General features: G+C 34.7%; 1 protein-coding gene across 1 annotated transcript in view; it reads right to left on the bottom strand.

The window, feature by feature from the left end:
* The window catches only part of ARMC4 (armadillo repeat containing 4), a 90,127-nt gene that overhangs the window by 40,011 nt on the left and 34,676 nt on the right, over positions 1 to 15,440 (bottom strand). The window contains exons 13-16 of the mRNA XM_032182664.1: positions 14,733 to 14,843; positions 14,082 to 14,236; positions 10,376 to 10,618; positions 2,206 to 2,320 (exon numbers count right to left, since the gene is read on the bottom strand). Coding sequence (XP_032038555.1) covers positions 2,206 to 2,320; positions 10,376 to 10,618; positions 14,082 to 14,236; positions 14,733 to 14,843 — 624 coding nt within the window. The remainder of the gene's footprint in view (positions 1 to 2,205; positions 2,321 to 10,375; positions 10,619 to 14,081; positions 14,237 to 14,732; positions 14,844 to 15,440) is intronic.

Below are 15,440 nucleotides of genomic sequence, written 5' to 3'. Positions count from 1 at the left end.
GGCATTCTGTGACTCACTACTTTCTAACTGTAAAACAGAAATGGTGGGTTTTCTAATCTTAAACAGATTATGGTAGGAGTAAATGCATGAGAGATGTCCATGTACTCACACACTATGGCAAAAAGAGCCATATCAGTATGATAGATTAGCTTCTATGATTTTATAAGTATCATAGCAAATAATGTTTAAGTTGTATCTGCACAAAATGTCTGTGCAGGAAAATGGATGCTGTATTAAATTTTATAAAATTTGTTTTGGATACTGTTAACAAGTTCTTTTTCATCTGTGAAGGTCCACACTACAGAAGACAAGCACTACAGCTTCCGCAAAACAAAACAAAACAAATTCAGACTTCAAGCTCAAAGCTATTGGAAACATGTTTCAAGTACAGGCTTGGAAAATCCAGAGTGCACATAACTCATTTAAAGTCATATACTTATTCCTGCTTTTGAGTCAAGCACTGCATAAACCAAATCGTGCTTCTCGGAAGACCATGTAAATTGTTGAGTATTATTAACTGTGAATAAAAAATCAAAATTTTGTTTACATAGAAATAGTTACTGCATCTCCACGGTTTGGCTATAATTGCTGCTTTATACATATTTCTTTCCATTCAGTGTCAGAGGAAAGGGTATTATTGGTAGGTTTGTTTCAGTGTGCCACTCTGCCTCAGTCTCACACAAAAGACTCTTTGTGGGGTCACAGATTAGCATTTGGGCAGGCAGCCAAGAGAGATGAAAGGAGAGTGGCTACACTAAGGATGTACATAGCTTACACTCATCAAATACCCTGGGGGAGGGAAACAGAGAAGAAATATCTATGTAGTCTGTAATTTCAGTAGCTGTCCTCTATCCCTTTAGTTTCTGAAAACGTGTTTTTAGTCAAACCTCTAGCACTGCAGAGCTCCACTCTGGCAGTGCAGGTCATGGAGTCCTATGCATAATGAGTACTAAGATAAAGTAATATTTTAACATTTAGTTATAGAAATATTGTTCAAGAGATAGGCAGGTATAGTCAGATCTTGACAGAAGAGACATGCATGCACCCTATCATCAGGTAATATAAAACTTTCATACTAGATTATATGTATTTTTTAATTAAAAAAAAAAAAGAAAAAGATAATCCAGAATAACCAGGATGTTTGAAAAATGACAAATAAGCTGTCTTCATAGAAATCGTTGTGAAGAAATAGAAAATGCTGAAGTTTTAAAAATCAGGAGCAAATGTTCTTGAAATACCTTCATCCACATATCTACACATACATCTATCTATATACATAAATAGCAACCACAGTGTTCTCAGCTCCAGGCAGGAAATGCTGCCTGCAAAGGATCCTAAGGATATCTACCTCTCTGAGGAAATTTCCATTCTTTACATGGTCAGGTTTCAAACTGTATGTAGAAGGATATGTGTTTTTAGTATAGCAGAGAGAAGATACAAAAGTTGCATTGAATATGGAGCTAAATTAGAAATGGAAGATATTACTGTAAAAAAAAATAAATAAGGATAAAAGTCTACTTAATATTCTAGGAAACATTTAATGAGAAACAAAACCTTCCACATTTATTTTACCACAGGTCAGTGGTAAGAAATCATTGAAGATGAGTTACAGATTATAACACCATTTTATCTCTACCTTGGAACTGACACGAAATACATGAATAGTTCAGTCTTCTGTGCAAACTGACCTGCACAACAACCACTATTCACAACTGGCACTTTTTGTTGGCAGTCTCAGCAGAAAATCTATGGATTACATTGGCACCAAGACTGAAATATGCTCTGAAACCAAAAGACAGTCTCTTGAGAATGCAGTTGAAGTACCTCATAGTGGTGAACAACTACAACTATCTGTGCTATTCAAAGCCCATGAGTAAAAGCTTTCTGTTTCCAGCATTGTCAGATCAGCTTTTTCAGCATACTTTGTTTGGGAACAGGAAGTTTGGATCCTGACAAGTTATTAAATTAATTCCAAACACGTTAAGTGCTCTAAAGGCAAAACAGAATGCCTCCATTTAACACAAAATGAGTTCTAGATGAGGGCTACTACTCTATTTTTAACAAATGAATACATCAATTACTTAAAGCAGTTAAAGGAATGAAATACATTTTAAGTGGCAAATAGCAAAGTATTGCTGTAAGTCATACAAATACAAAAACTGTATGTGAATATATATGTAACAAAGCTATTAAATACTTTCTCACCTTAGCATTTTCAATGCATGGACAAATAGCCCAAGCTGCACTTGCTTGAACATCTGGATTAGGATTCTTCAACAATGACCATAACAAACGAACTCCATCTAAACGGTCGATTATCCTATCAAAGGAATCGATCAGAAAAAAAGAGATAATTAATTATGGAGTACACAATGCTAAATTTTAGATTATATCAGTTTGTTTGAGAAACTACTTTAAGAAATGTTGGTATGCTTTTCTTTAGCGTATTGTTTTGCTTTACGTAAGTATTTGTGTTCTGTTGTCAGCTGACTGCCATCAACATACACAGTAAACATTGCTTGCTATTGTAGATGGGTGTGAATAAATTATGTAAAGACAGGATATGTTTTCCAACTAAATCTTATGAGTGTTGTTTACGCTTTTATCAGTACTGTGATTTAAAATGCTTATAGAAGATAAAGTGAACTGCATTATAACCAGAACTCATGTAAAAGTAGAAGTAAGCATGTGACTTTTTAACGATCTGCATGTAAACTGAAATCTGAATTCAAGCATACTAGCTTCTTTCATATAGTAACAAATACTTTCCAAAACAAATATTTATGCCCAAAACTATGTACTTAACTTTTTATTCAGTCTATGCTTAATGTATTTACCTTACTGTACAACATATTTTAAGGTACTACGTTTCTAATCTAGCATTAGAAATTAAAATGGTCACACCACACTGCACCCTTTGTTGGTCATGAATAACGTGTAACTTGTTTCCCATGTGTTCCTTACCAACAAGACTAACATTGAATATTATGTTATAATTACTTAAACACACCGTAATCAAAGTATCTTCATGACTAGCTGAAAAATGAATTATCATCAGAATCATCTCTACACCATCTGTGTTATGTTTACATATCAATCAGGCCTGGGGATCATAACGTCACATTAGGGTACAGTGAATACCTTAAATAGAAAGGAAGGTCAAACAAAACTTAACAGCTTTTACAAACATTCCTATTTTTCAAAAAGATATATTTAACCCAAAGCAGATGAGCTGAAGATAAAGGAAAGCAAGTATACTTTTCTAACCTCAGAAGGAAAAAATTCTGTTGTATACATGCAAGTCTACATCTTTAATTGTAAGTACAAGATAAGAGAAATAAAATACAGGTTACATCTTATTTGTGATCACTGTAAATACATTTGCCAGGAAATTTTTCAACTTATTATAAAATCATTTATTTACGCAATTCTGCCGTCATGTGAAGAAGGAAAATAATTAAGGGCATGGACTCTGTCTAAAATAACCACAGACTTTAATCACAACATTTTTTGCAAACAGGTTAAACAACTATGTTTTCAAAACAATAACTTTCTGCACAAAAAGGTTGGTTAAGCTGAGAAACCATAAGTTGTATTTTTTTTTTAAGATCTGCTCATTTAATACAGCTTATTTTACTTAATCATTTCCAAATCAACTGCAAGAATATCATAATTCAACAGAAAAAAATCAGAAATCGTAATACAAATTAGAACAGCATGATCATAAACTACACAATTACCAATATACGTCCACATAATAAGGATAACTTCAGTATAAATGTCAAACAAGCTTTTAAATCTCTCCAAATCCGCAAAACTTTCAAGCAATTTTAATAATACTTTCCTGTCATTTCAGAAAGCACAAAGAATTTTTTCCTATATTGGACTTAATTAAAAAAAATCCATGAGTGTTTCTTCTAGTCAAGCAGAGTACTGATCACTTACCAACATGAGATACTTCCTCCCAAGAGGGGCTAAATATAAATGACCCAACTCCAACCAGTATATAAAAATCAAGTGATAAAAGTCAAACACTGAGTTCAGATTTTTCTACCACATTTAAGAAAACAGCCTCTAGGCTTATTTATCTCTCTCTTTTTTTTTTTTTTTTTTTTTTTTTTTTTTTTTTTCCAAAGCCTGCTGATTTAAAATGCACTTTCTTCTCAGTTTTCTTGTCTTCTCTTCAGCTTTTCAAGGCAAACTACCCTCACTCTACGGTTCCTTTTCTAAAGAATTTTTTTGCCTTTTGGTTGAAGACCAGAAATATGAGTTGTCTTAGACCCAACAGAATAGCTCAGAATATCTGAAAGTGTTGTCCTCAGTCCATTAAATGTGTATAAAACAAAGAATGGTATGGAATAAACAAACAAATCCCCAAATTACATTCTTCATCACCGATCAGTGGTTTCACTCATTTATACTAGGTTAACTCAAATGTTCTTCTATGCAGAAGAACGATACTGTCAAATTTTCATACTGGAAGAATTATGGTTGTGTCACCATAGAAGCACAAACCCTTTTATTTTCATCTTACTAAGAATATACATTTGCCAATTAAAGAAAACATTAGTAAACAAGTGACTAAATCCCTTCTCAATTCCATTTTTTTTAACCTTTCCGTGGTTTCAGTGTAGCAGATGAAGAAACGGGATGTTAAACTAGCATATCTGCTATAAAAGCAATGGGAACACTAAAATAAATGGCCCTGAAAAATGTTTCCTCTATAAAAGTGTTTGGATGTTAGTTTCCTTTCTATATGAAAATTCTTTATTAAAGTGGGCAAAAATATGCATTCAAATTTCTTTACAAATAAAGACAGACCTGTAATCTTGAAAACAAACAAACAAACAAACAAACAAAACACAGACCTGTGATCTTGAAAATTTCAGCTCTGATGGCATCACTCTAACCAATATTCAGATTTGTTTGTATAATGCTTTCGTATCTAATTTTCATCCCCAAACTGATTATAACATCATTAGCAGGACACTGTAATATTGCTACTTATCACAATAAATACAAAGAAACTGTAAAATTTCCTTTGGTTGGCTTCCAGTTCTGCATTCATTCATATCTAGTACATTAGTTTCCCTGTGGTTACAGTCACTTAGATGAGATGCTTTCTAATAATTTGTTGATGTAACAAAGACAAAACTAAACTACAGTTAAAGCTGTATTAATCATGGGACTGTTAAAGGAGGGGTCCTTAAATAAAGAGGCAGAATATATTGAAAGCTGAAGGGAAAAAATATAAAAAAAAAAAAAAGCTGAAATAATGTGATATTTAGATGATATTAAAAAAGTCTTACTATTTAATAATTTAAAGTTTAAATATTTAACTGGTTTATACAATAGCTGTATTGTATGCACTTAAAGAATTCAATGTATAGAACACTATTAATAGCATAAATTTTAACAGGCATGAAACTCACCCAAAGTAGGAATATTAATTTTATTATAGGTAATTACTATCTGTTGCTTCACTACAAGTACACAGTGCTATTTGCTATTTGACCAGTGCAGATAACTTAACAAGACAGTTTTTATGAATGACTTTTGTTGGCTGTTTATAGATCACAGTTGCTTAATAGAGGTTTTTTACATTGCATTTATGAAACTTGATGTCATAGTGCCACTGAATATCACGGTATGTCTGCAAAAATTTGGTCACAATTCTAGGAATTTACATTGTTTTCTAAAATACATCTGAAACTAGCAGAACTGTTAATCTGAAATAGTACTCCTCTTTAGAATTCAGATTTAATATTGCATCTTTCCACTTCAAAATGAATTGCTTAAACACCACACACAAAGAGCATAGGCATCTGTTTGTCATATCTATCATCTTTTTCTGTTACAGTATTATTTGACAGAACTTTTGAGAAGTCTAGTTCTATTGTCTGCCAATTTAGACCACTAATACAGATATAAATAAACAAAGTTAAACTGACTCTGTATTGTGCTTGCTGGTAGGATTACAGGGTTTAATTCTGGCAGATTGTAATCTTGTCTTTTCTGAAACCACAACTTAGTATGTTTCTTAAAACTTCCACTACTTGCTAGAGTGCTTTAATGAATAGAATTATATACAAATGTCTTCAACTCCATCTGTCTGGCTAAAATATTTGTACATTTTAAGTTATAATATTCTAACATATCAGTTTTGAATGCTAGAGTTGAAGTCTATGGGTTTTCGAATGAAAAGTACAAATGAAAATCTAATGTTGGTTAAAGAATGAGCATTAATACTCTGGTTTTGATAATATAAAAAGAATAACTGTGAAAGTTCTTTAAAATGACAAACATACATAAAAGATATGCAGAGGCATCTCTGTCAATGCTTTGCAGCAGCACTCTGCAGCAGACAGAGTATGGAAAACAGTTTCAGCTTATTATTACTGTAAGAGAATTGGGTTGCCAATCTTTATACAGAAGATATAGATTCACCCATGCCAATCTACTACTCCTCTTTGTCAATGCATGCTTCTTCCATGGAACCTATGATAAAAATACATTATTTCCCTCAGCATTTAACTCCACTGTTTCACGGAACGTGCTCTGTTTTTTTATAATCCAGAATCAAATTTTATTTCCTACATGAATCCTATCCTCTTCATTACATACCCTTGAATCACTCACAGAAACTTCATGAGCTCCACCCTTTCAGTGTGTGGTTTCCACATGCCTACTGCTGCAAGTATAAGAACAGTCAAAATAGAAGACTGTTCAGCTGAAAGGCTCTAAGGGAAACTTTACTAAGCACATGCAGCTAATAGAATGTGACAATACATTTGAAAATTCTCAATTCTTACTGAGAGTTAGATACTAACTTGAAATTTTCCTGCTTTGCTCTGGGTTTCTAGTACATATCAAGGTCAATGACAGCAGGATCCATAAGAATCATCATACTTCTAGGTGTTTCTGTAGTGCTAAATTAAAACAGAATCTCTCTAAACACTGCTTGTCCAAACCAGGTGACAAATAAAACAAGCCTTAAGACCTAACAGCCAAATTGACAAGAGAAAAGCTAATAGAAAAGATCAACTGATCTCCCAGAACCCATCAAGACATTCCTTGAAAAGATGATTACAAAATAAGGAATGTAATAATGATTCATTCAACTGAACCAGGAAGACCAGAAACAGATAATTATTAAACTCCAATAGAAAGCCATCATGTGTATATACTTAGAGGCTACAAAGTGGCTTTGCTTCTTTCCAGAAGAACATCTTGGAAGATCTCTACATTCTTGTTAAGATGAGCAATAGATTGTAAAGAGCAGAAAGCATTAGAAGAGCTCAAACAGCGTTTCTCAGATGTATTTCAAGACAGCTATTTTTAGCACAACAAAGCAACTCATGAAACAACAACAAGAAAAAAAAAGTGTAAGGCATAAAAGGGAATGAGATGGTGGAACTGTGCATCCTCTTCTTTCCAAATTAAAGTTAAAGTACTGTAGGAAGGAAAATGTTTCCAGGTACTTTGCTACCACATGGATCTTTTAGATGTCTCTTAATACTTCGATAAGATTAAACAGGAATAAATAAGGTAATAATGGGAATAGTAGAGTGGCTAGCACCTGAACTATTTTATCATATAATCATACAGTGATAGAATATACAAGTTGGAAGGGACTCACAAGGATCATCGAGTCCAACTCCCGAGTCCCCAAAGGACCACCCAAATAAATAAATAAATAAATAAATAAATAAATAAATAAATCAGACCACATGTCTGAGAAAATTGTCCAAATGCTTCTTGAACTCTGGCAGCTTGGTGCCATGACTGTGTCACAAAAACACAACGCACTGCATGCTCGGAATTTGAGCATCCTTAGCATGCAGTGTTCACATTCTGGAGCTTTCATATCACTAATTTATAAATTGAGTAGCAATATATCAACATTTTCTAACATTAAAAAAAAAAAAAAAATCTCAGAAACAAAAGTCTGAGTCCCATATTCTGCAATTAGAACAAAATGATACTACAGATCAGGTATCCTACATGTGTTTGGTGACCCACTCTTCTCAAAAAGAAGATTGGTTTGTATGAGGAGTTAGTCTCAGCTCCTGCTATACTGGTCTAAGGAGAAGGATAGAGAAGAGGAATGGATGGCCCATGATTTGGGGTGGGGGAAGAGGAGGGGAATCTAATACTTTAAGCCTGCAAGAGGCAGAGTCCTCAACCAAACAAATCATTGAAATGTGTGAGTAATTGCATTGATATTGATGTTTAAACTAAGCATTGTTTAAACATTTTGATGGATCAGGATCAAACTTATCTGCACCTGGCTGAATCGTGCCTCTGGGAAAAAATGCATTATCTCTTCTAGTGCTACGAGTCTGAACTTGCACTAGCACAATACTTCAGGTAAATGTCACAGTAATAAACATAATTTCTCTGTAAGTGTTTTTGTTGTTGTTATTGCTGTTGGAGCAAAAAGTATATTTTGCTCCTGGAATAAGTTCCTTGCTAATGTTTTAAAATATTTTCAAAATAATAAATAAATAAATATAATAAATTAATAAATAAAAAGAAATGTTGAGAACCTTTGATAAAGATTTTTTTTCATATGAACTGAATTCAACATTTCAATCCTTCACCCACTCTTGGCAAACTCTTTCAAGTTTCCTCCCAAACAACCTGTACTCTCTCCTTAAAAACAAGATGGACTTTGTTTTATCACAATTTTAGCAGCAACTTGTGTTATTTTTGGTGCTTATGCTGACCACATTCCAGTGTGAAGCTATCCATACTGGATATTACACGTGGTAGTCCTGAGTACTGGCATATGTCTGAGGTTTCATAATACCAATTTATATTTATTAGCTTTGAAATTTCTTGGTTGATTTACAGAGTTAATTTTGTTAATACATTACAGCAAAGGTAGACATTTAGTATTCTTCATTTGAGATGCACAGTGAAGATGATTTCATTTATGTGTACTTTTCTGCTACATGGCTAACTGTTCACACAACCCATGTTTACAGTTGTGTACCATCTAGCCTTTTGCCACTGGGTGACAGCCAAAGCATGAAAACAAAAGCCCTATTCAGGAAAAGAATTCCCTGCACTGCTATATGAATATCAAGTGAATTATGCAAATCAGAACAGGAGGAGCTTACTAAAACTCTTTTTCTGATCTTCCACATGTATAAGGAGGGAAATATTCTGAGAATCTCGAGGTAAATATCTCTGTAAGGGAACAGGAAGAACAGTAAATGCCCACCTCAACTTTTAACTGGAACACTTAATCATAAAGCTCAAGGATCTTTGTAAGCTGTACAAATCTACATCACAAAACCGAAGAGAGCAGCAACTTTCTGAGTAAAAAGGCAGTCTTTCTCTTCGGTCTTGCAAAGGAGTAAGAGGAAAAAAAAGGATGCAAGAAAGTCTCAGTTCATAAAAGGAATTACGAAGAGGGACAGAACAGATAAAATACAAATAACACCCTATTTCAAAAACTTTGAAATTATTTTTCATGACAGTAAATGCACACATTTCTTTTGGAATTGCTTTCTCTAATTGAGGAAATTAGTTATGATTCAAGAACAGATGTAAAAGGAAAAGAGGCATAAGCAGGACCTATCATACAGCACTTGTAAATAGGTGCTTTGTAACTTTGAAATTTAATTTTAATAAAAATAATTTTACTACAGTTCTATATGATTTACCCCCAAACATAAAAGCTTTATGTTCTATACATTTTCTCAAGGAAAAAATTGTATTCCTATTTAGCACATTTTACAGTAAGAAATAACTAATCCACACAGTAAAATTTCCTTTTAAGTCAGACTATAATTGACAAAACTAAAACCTTCTAAAGTGTTTAACCTGAAATTGAGTCTACTACTAATGCTGATGAACTGATAGAAGTATAGTAGGCAGTCCTCAAACCCCTGAGTTGAATTACCACAAACTGGAAATAGCTTTTCAAACATCCCTATTACATGAACCAACTATTCTGTGATCAAAATGGCATAAAATACAATTTGAACACAGGAAAAAAACTATTTTACAGTGAGAAAGTTCAAACACTGGAACAGGTTGCCTGGAGAGGCTGCTGAGTCTCCATCCATGGAGACATTCATAACCTGACTGGATGTAGTCCTGGGTGATTTGCTTTAGCTGACCCTGTCTGAGCAGGGGGGTTGGAGTAGATGATCTAAATAGGTCCCTTCCAACCTCAATGGTTCTATGATTCCATGTTATCTCATTGTAGAGAGACATATTTTTAATATTTTGTAACAAATTTTAAATATCACTGCATGTGAACCTTGAATATTCTCCCCAAAATATTAACAATATTTCTCTCAGAATTACTCAAAATATGTATTTTTTTGCAATATTCACAATGTCAATATGAATGGCTTACATCATATTTTCAGGTTCTGTTGCACACGCTCCCACTGCTTTTGTTACATTCACAAGCAGTGCCTGATTGGTTCCAGTGAGTAACTTCACTAGGGGTGGTATTCCGCCACATTTACGGATAATAGCTCGATGTCTGGGTTCTTGGCAACATTCTCCCAGTGCTCCAACGATATTTACAAGGACTTCTTCAGGTTGATCAGTGAGCAGTCCTACCAAAACTTCTACGACTTTATAATCATGAAATCTAAATGACAGCAATAAAAACAAAGTAGTTATTATCAGTATGCTACTACTGTAAGGTAATCCTTAATTTCTGTAATTAAATTATCTTGATGAACAAAGCACAATATAGGTAAGCCATTCCAATTAGTTCTTGTAAGTGCGACATATAGCATCATTTCTTACTTTACCTTTTTAACTATATTTCTCTATTTTAGTATTTCAAATTAAATTTTATTTGAAAATTTAACATGTGGATGAAACATCTTTAACTAGCTGTAAACATACTGGAAGACTAGCAAGTACAGTGGCATCCTAACTTCCGTTTCTTTTTTCTGCCATGTTAACAATAGGTAGAGCAGGAGTATATCTGACCCTCTTCCACCTTTCTGGAGCCAAAGGATCACCCTGACGATTCAAACCCTTTAGTGGTTTACCCTCATCAGTTCTATAGCTAGTTCAGGCCTAATATGTGCATTTTCTTACTGTAAGACCAGAATTATATTAGATTTAATTCTGGAATTAATAAAATTAAGAAAATAGTTGACAGAAATTTGAGTTGACTTTTACATTAATACTTCCCTCATAGCACTTTTGGTACTGATGATCAAAAACACGTTTGTAAAAATCCTGGAATTTTCTTGTGCGGGCTCCATCCTACAAACAGATGCATGCTAAACCTCAGAATTTAATCTTCTGGAACAGTACTTTAGTTCTCAGCACTGGGGTCACCCCATTGCTAAGTTTGTTTTGTTCAGAACTTAGAGGATTCTTAATGCTCAACAAATATCCTATTTTCCTTTCGCACCTTTTCTATGATACACCTTGACAATTCCACTTAGTGTATCAAACTAGATCTAGCCTGTATATCACCTATTAATTATGCTTTGATATATATTTTTGTGTAAATATACATGGTTCCTCTCCTAAAAAGATAAATTATCTGAGAGAACTGTTTTCACTTGTGCTCCCCTTATGTCCTCCAGCTTCTGCAAATGTCTACTTGAACTACAGCTACTCATTTTCCAGGAATCAGCTGTACACGACATTTCTTTTGTACAAAAAAAAAACAACAAAAAAACAAAAACAAAAAACAAAACAAACAAAAAACAACAACAACAACAACAACAACAAAAAACAGTATTTTTAATATTCTGATAGCAGATCTATCTAGAACTCTGTTTCAATAAAAAAATTAATCTTTCCAAGTGGCTTATCGATATAACAATTAATGTTATACTGTGAAATTAGAAACTTTATTTTTGTCGGATTTGCTTGGATCTGATAAACATTTGCTTAAAGAGAAAGTCTTTGTTCAATGTAATTTGGAAGTGTCCCTATATTTATATTTTTTTTTAAAGAGGAAACACCAACAACATGAAAACAGAGCAACAAAGCAAGTAAACAATTTCAGAAATAAAACTACTGATTTTCTCCGACTATTTTATGAGTGTTGCAGACGCACTGCTTCATGGATGGAATAATATCAGCTGGCTCTGTGATGGGCAGGCTAAAGTCTGACAGAGTTGTTGGCTCAGGCCATCTTGTGTCCAGAAGCAGTATGGCTGCTTGCATACAAACGGGAATCTTAGTCAGACGTAGGCACATGTACCAGCTCACTGCTGAGTCAGCACAGAATCTCGGCAATATACTTCAGGTATAGGAAGTATTGCAGAGTAGTCTGAAGGTAATTAAGTTGCCCTGCAGGAACCAGCAGGGTTTGTTAGTTCTAGCCTCATGCCAGACTTAAAGTCATCCCCCCAGATCTACTTACGTGATTTCATATCATCCTTCCTCCCTGGTCTGTTTTGTTCTCCCATCCTGACTTTTGATTGGGTTTATTGCTTCAGACTCAGCAGTGCATAATACATGAATTCAGCTCCAGTCTGGAGCTGTGCCTGGCTAGTAACCTTCATGGAGCTTCAAGCCCTTGCCAAAGATATGCGAGTAGCCCAGCAAAAATCTGTTTGCATTTGCACAGAATTATTGGCTACAACTACACTAATAAATAAAGCAGGCGATGGCTCATTCTGGAGCCCTGAGGACAAGAAGCACAACGTAGCATCCATATGGCTAAAATCTCTTACCCTCACAATTCAGGGTGGCCTCACCCATTCTGCCTAATGGAAACAATCTGCTGCCTGTGCTGTTCCCAAGGGGTGTCTGGGCATTGTCTGGAAGAGCTCTTGCTGGCACAGGCCAAACTGTGTGAGAGATCGTGCTAGCAGTTAAACAGCATGGATAATCATAACATAGTGACTGAACCTGAGATTAGGTCCTATTTAGTTTACCAGTATAGACAGAACCACTCAGTTCATCTCGTCACTGATCTGGAACCAGGATGCCTCTGTGCAGACACCCAAAGCTCACAGAAAAGGAGGATATACCTTTCTGAAAAGCCAGGTAACTGTGAAATGAGGAATGCAATAAGAAGTAGGACAGAAGTACAGTATGTAAAGACCATGGCTCTGTATAAGAGCAGTTTGGGAACTCATTTAGGATAGTAAAAAGCTACACTGTAAACCCAGATTACTGGAATTCTTTCTGTTTTTTATCCAGTACTTATCTATTATATCTGCTTGTCCAGCAGAGTACACTAAAATTAGGGCTGCAGGAAGAGGTTAGCTTTTATTGATTCTCCTCCCAGTCTGTGAATCTCATTCCTCTGTACAGAGCAGCATAACTTCAGCAGGAAGCCTAGCACATACTCCAGTAGAGCAGGCATTTTTTTGAGGTAAGGTGCATGAATCAGATGTATTAATTTAAGATGAGAAGGGCCAAGTATTCTGAGTCATTAAGCTATTCCATAAAAGATAGAGTGATAATTCCTGCTGTCAAATTCTTATATAACCACTCTGGACCATGATACTAAGAGGATGTAAGTACCTATGGTAGGACTCACTACAGTTAAATGCAGTCCTTTAGAAGTTGGGTGTCCAGACCAAGCTACTTTTCTGAGCGCCTTTTGTAATCAAGAAGAGAGGCATTGAGGCTAATTATCCTAGCACCCAGTATATTTCTAAAGCAGGTGGACCTAATGGATATTAGATACTTACCTCAGAGTGAGATAATGTTCACTCTCTCTCTCAACCTAAAATGTTAAAGCTAATTGTGCTGACTACACTCTACCGTGCAGCCATGATTGCAGTTTGCAAGTGAGAGAAGAGTGGGTATATAAGATACACATACACGGAAAAATATTTTATGTGTGTTAGTACACCTCCTGGCTTAGTCTTCTGTATATTAACTATTGTTCAGAGGCACCAATTTTCCCCGTTAACTGTTAAGATTCCAGGAACTTAACACTGTTTCCAATGTACCCTGATGAGGTCACCAACAGTATTTGGTACAATAAAACCTAAGTTGAAAATCCAACGAATCATAAAACATGCTTTTGCAGAGTAATGACATAATATTTTGAAAACAATAGAGGCCCACAGAATCAAAACATGATAATGTAATAAATATTTGTAAAACTAAATTGTTACTTTGACACATTCTCTCCACTGATTGCACATTTCCAGATTGCTCCTGTCACAGCTGCTAAAAGTTGTTTATTTTCAGAGTTACCAAGCAGAGTAGATAGTGGTAGTAGACCTCCATGCAGTCTAACCAGGTCACGTGTTTCTTTATCTTCTGCACACTATACAAAAAATTAAATACACATATTATGCAAAATGTGTAAAGCAATGTCTTCAAAAGTTATGTGCATTATGTTTTAACTAGTCAAATCTAACACAAATGAAAATGCAAGTATTTTATTAAAGTGCCTGAATACGCTAACATTTCACTAAGGGAGTTTAGGCAGTAAACAGCTACTGTAGCAGTGTTTACACTGTCACATTGTCCACTTTGTGGGCAAATAAACAAAAAAATGCATCTTCTTGCACAATAAGCCCTGCCTCTCTCCACTGGTTAACTGGAATTTAGGGCTTGCACACAAGAGGAGTAAGAAAATGACTGCAATATCAAAATGCAGCTAAAACATCCTCATAAAAATCAAGCCAAGGATCATCAATATTTTTACAAAGTAGTATCTCACACAATAAAGAAATAGTAAAACTGAGAAATACTATGTGTAAACTACATAAAAACAAAGTGTTAACCCTGGCTTTTATCTAATAAGTTAATACAATTACCTTAAATATGGCACTAGCACAATGCATCTGAAGCTCCTCATGCTCAGTACTCAGATTGTTCACAAGGTGCTCAATCATTCCTTCTGTCCTTATTGCAAGTCTGTAACTTGGCTAAAAATACAAATTCCACATTTTAAACCCTGTATGTTTACAGTCAGCATCACCAGTCACAATTAAAACACAGCATTACAATTTAAGTCTTTGATATTTTGAAACCTTGTACTTTATTTTAAGACCAAGCCATGTGCATTGCCCTGGATTGATATTCTCAAAGCTAAACAAATACATAAATTCTCTTTGGGGCTGTGGTCTTCAAATCTCCAGTAAAACCAGGAACTGCAATGCCTACTTTGTAGCCACCCAACTTACAAGGTGACCAGCATTCCTGCTCAGAGACAGGGAAGGAACAGATGCTTCAGAATGGGATCAACCAGTAATCATTCTACTTCATCTACAGCTGGAAGTCAAAACAACAAATCTATTCCTAGAATTAGTCTAGAAAAAATATGTTATTAGAATTAAAATTTTACAGTTATGTTTTCTTCCATTTTTTTTCAACTACAGAAATTGGAGCAGGGAACCATTTTTTAAGAGAAAGGAAACATCTGCGTTAAAAAAAATGCATTTAGTGTTCCCCCCAAATTATGTCCAGGTCTGGCCTGGTAAGAAATCCTTGGAAATTTCACCTGCTGAATACAGACTTACTGA

The sequence above is a fragment of the Aythya fuligula genome, chromosome 2 (assembly GCF_009819795.1).
Source record: "Aythya fuligula isolate bAytFul2 chromosome 2, bAytFul2.pri, whole genome shotgun sequence".
In the NCBI taxonomy this organism is placed as follows: Eukaryota; Metazoa; Chordata; class Aves; order Anseriformes; family Anatidae; genus Aythya; species Aythya fuligula.
Note: the sequence above shows the minus strand (reverse complement) of the source record. Positions and strands in the feature narration are given on the sequence as shown.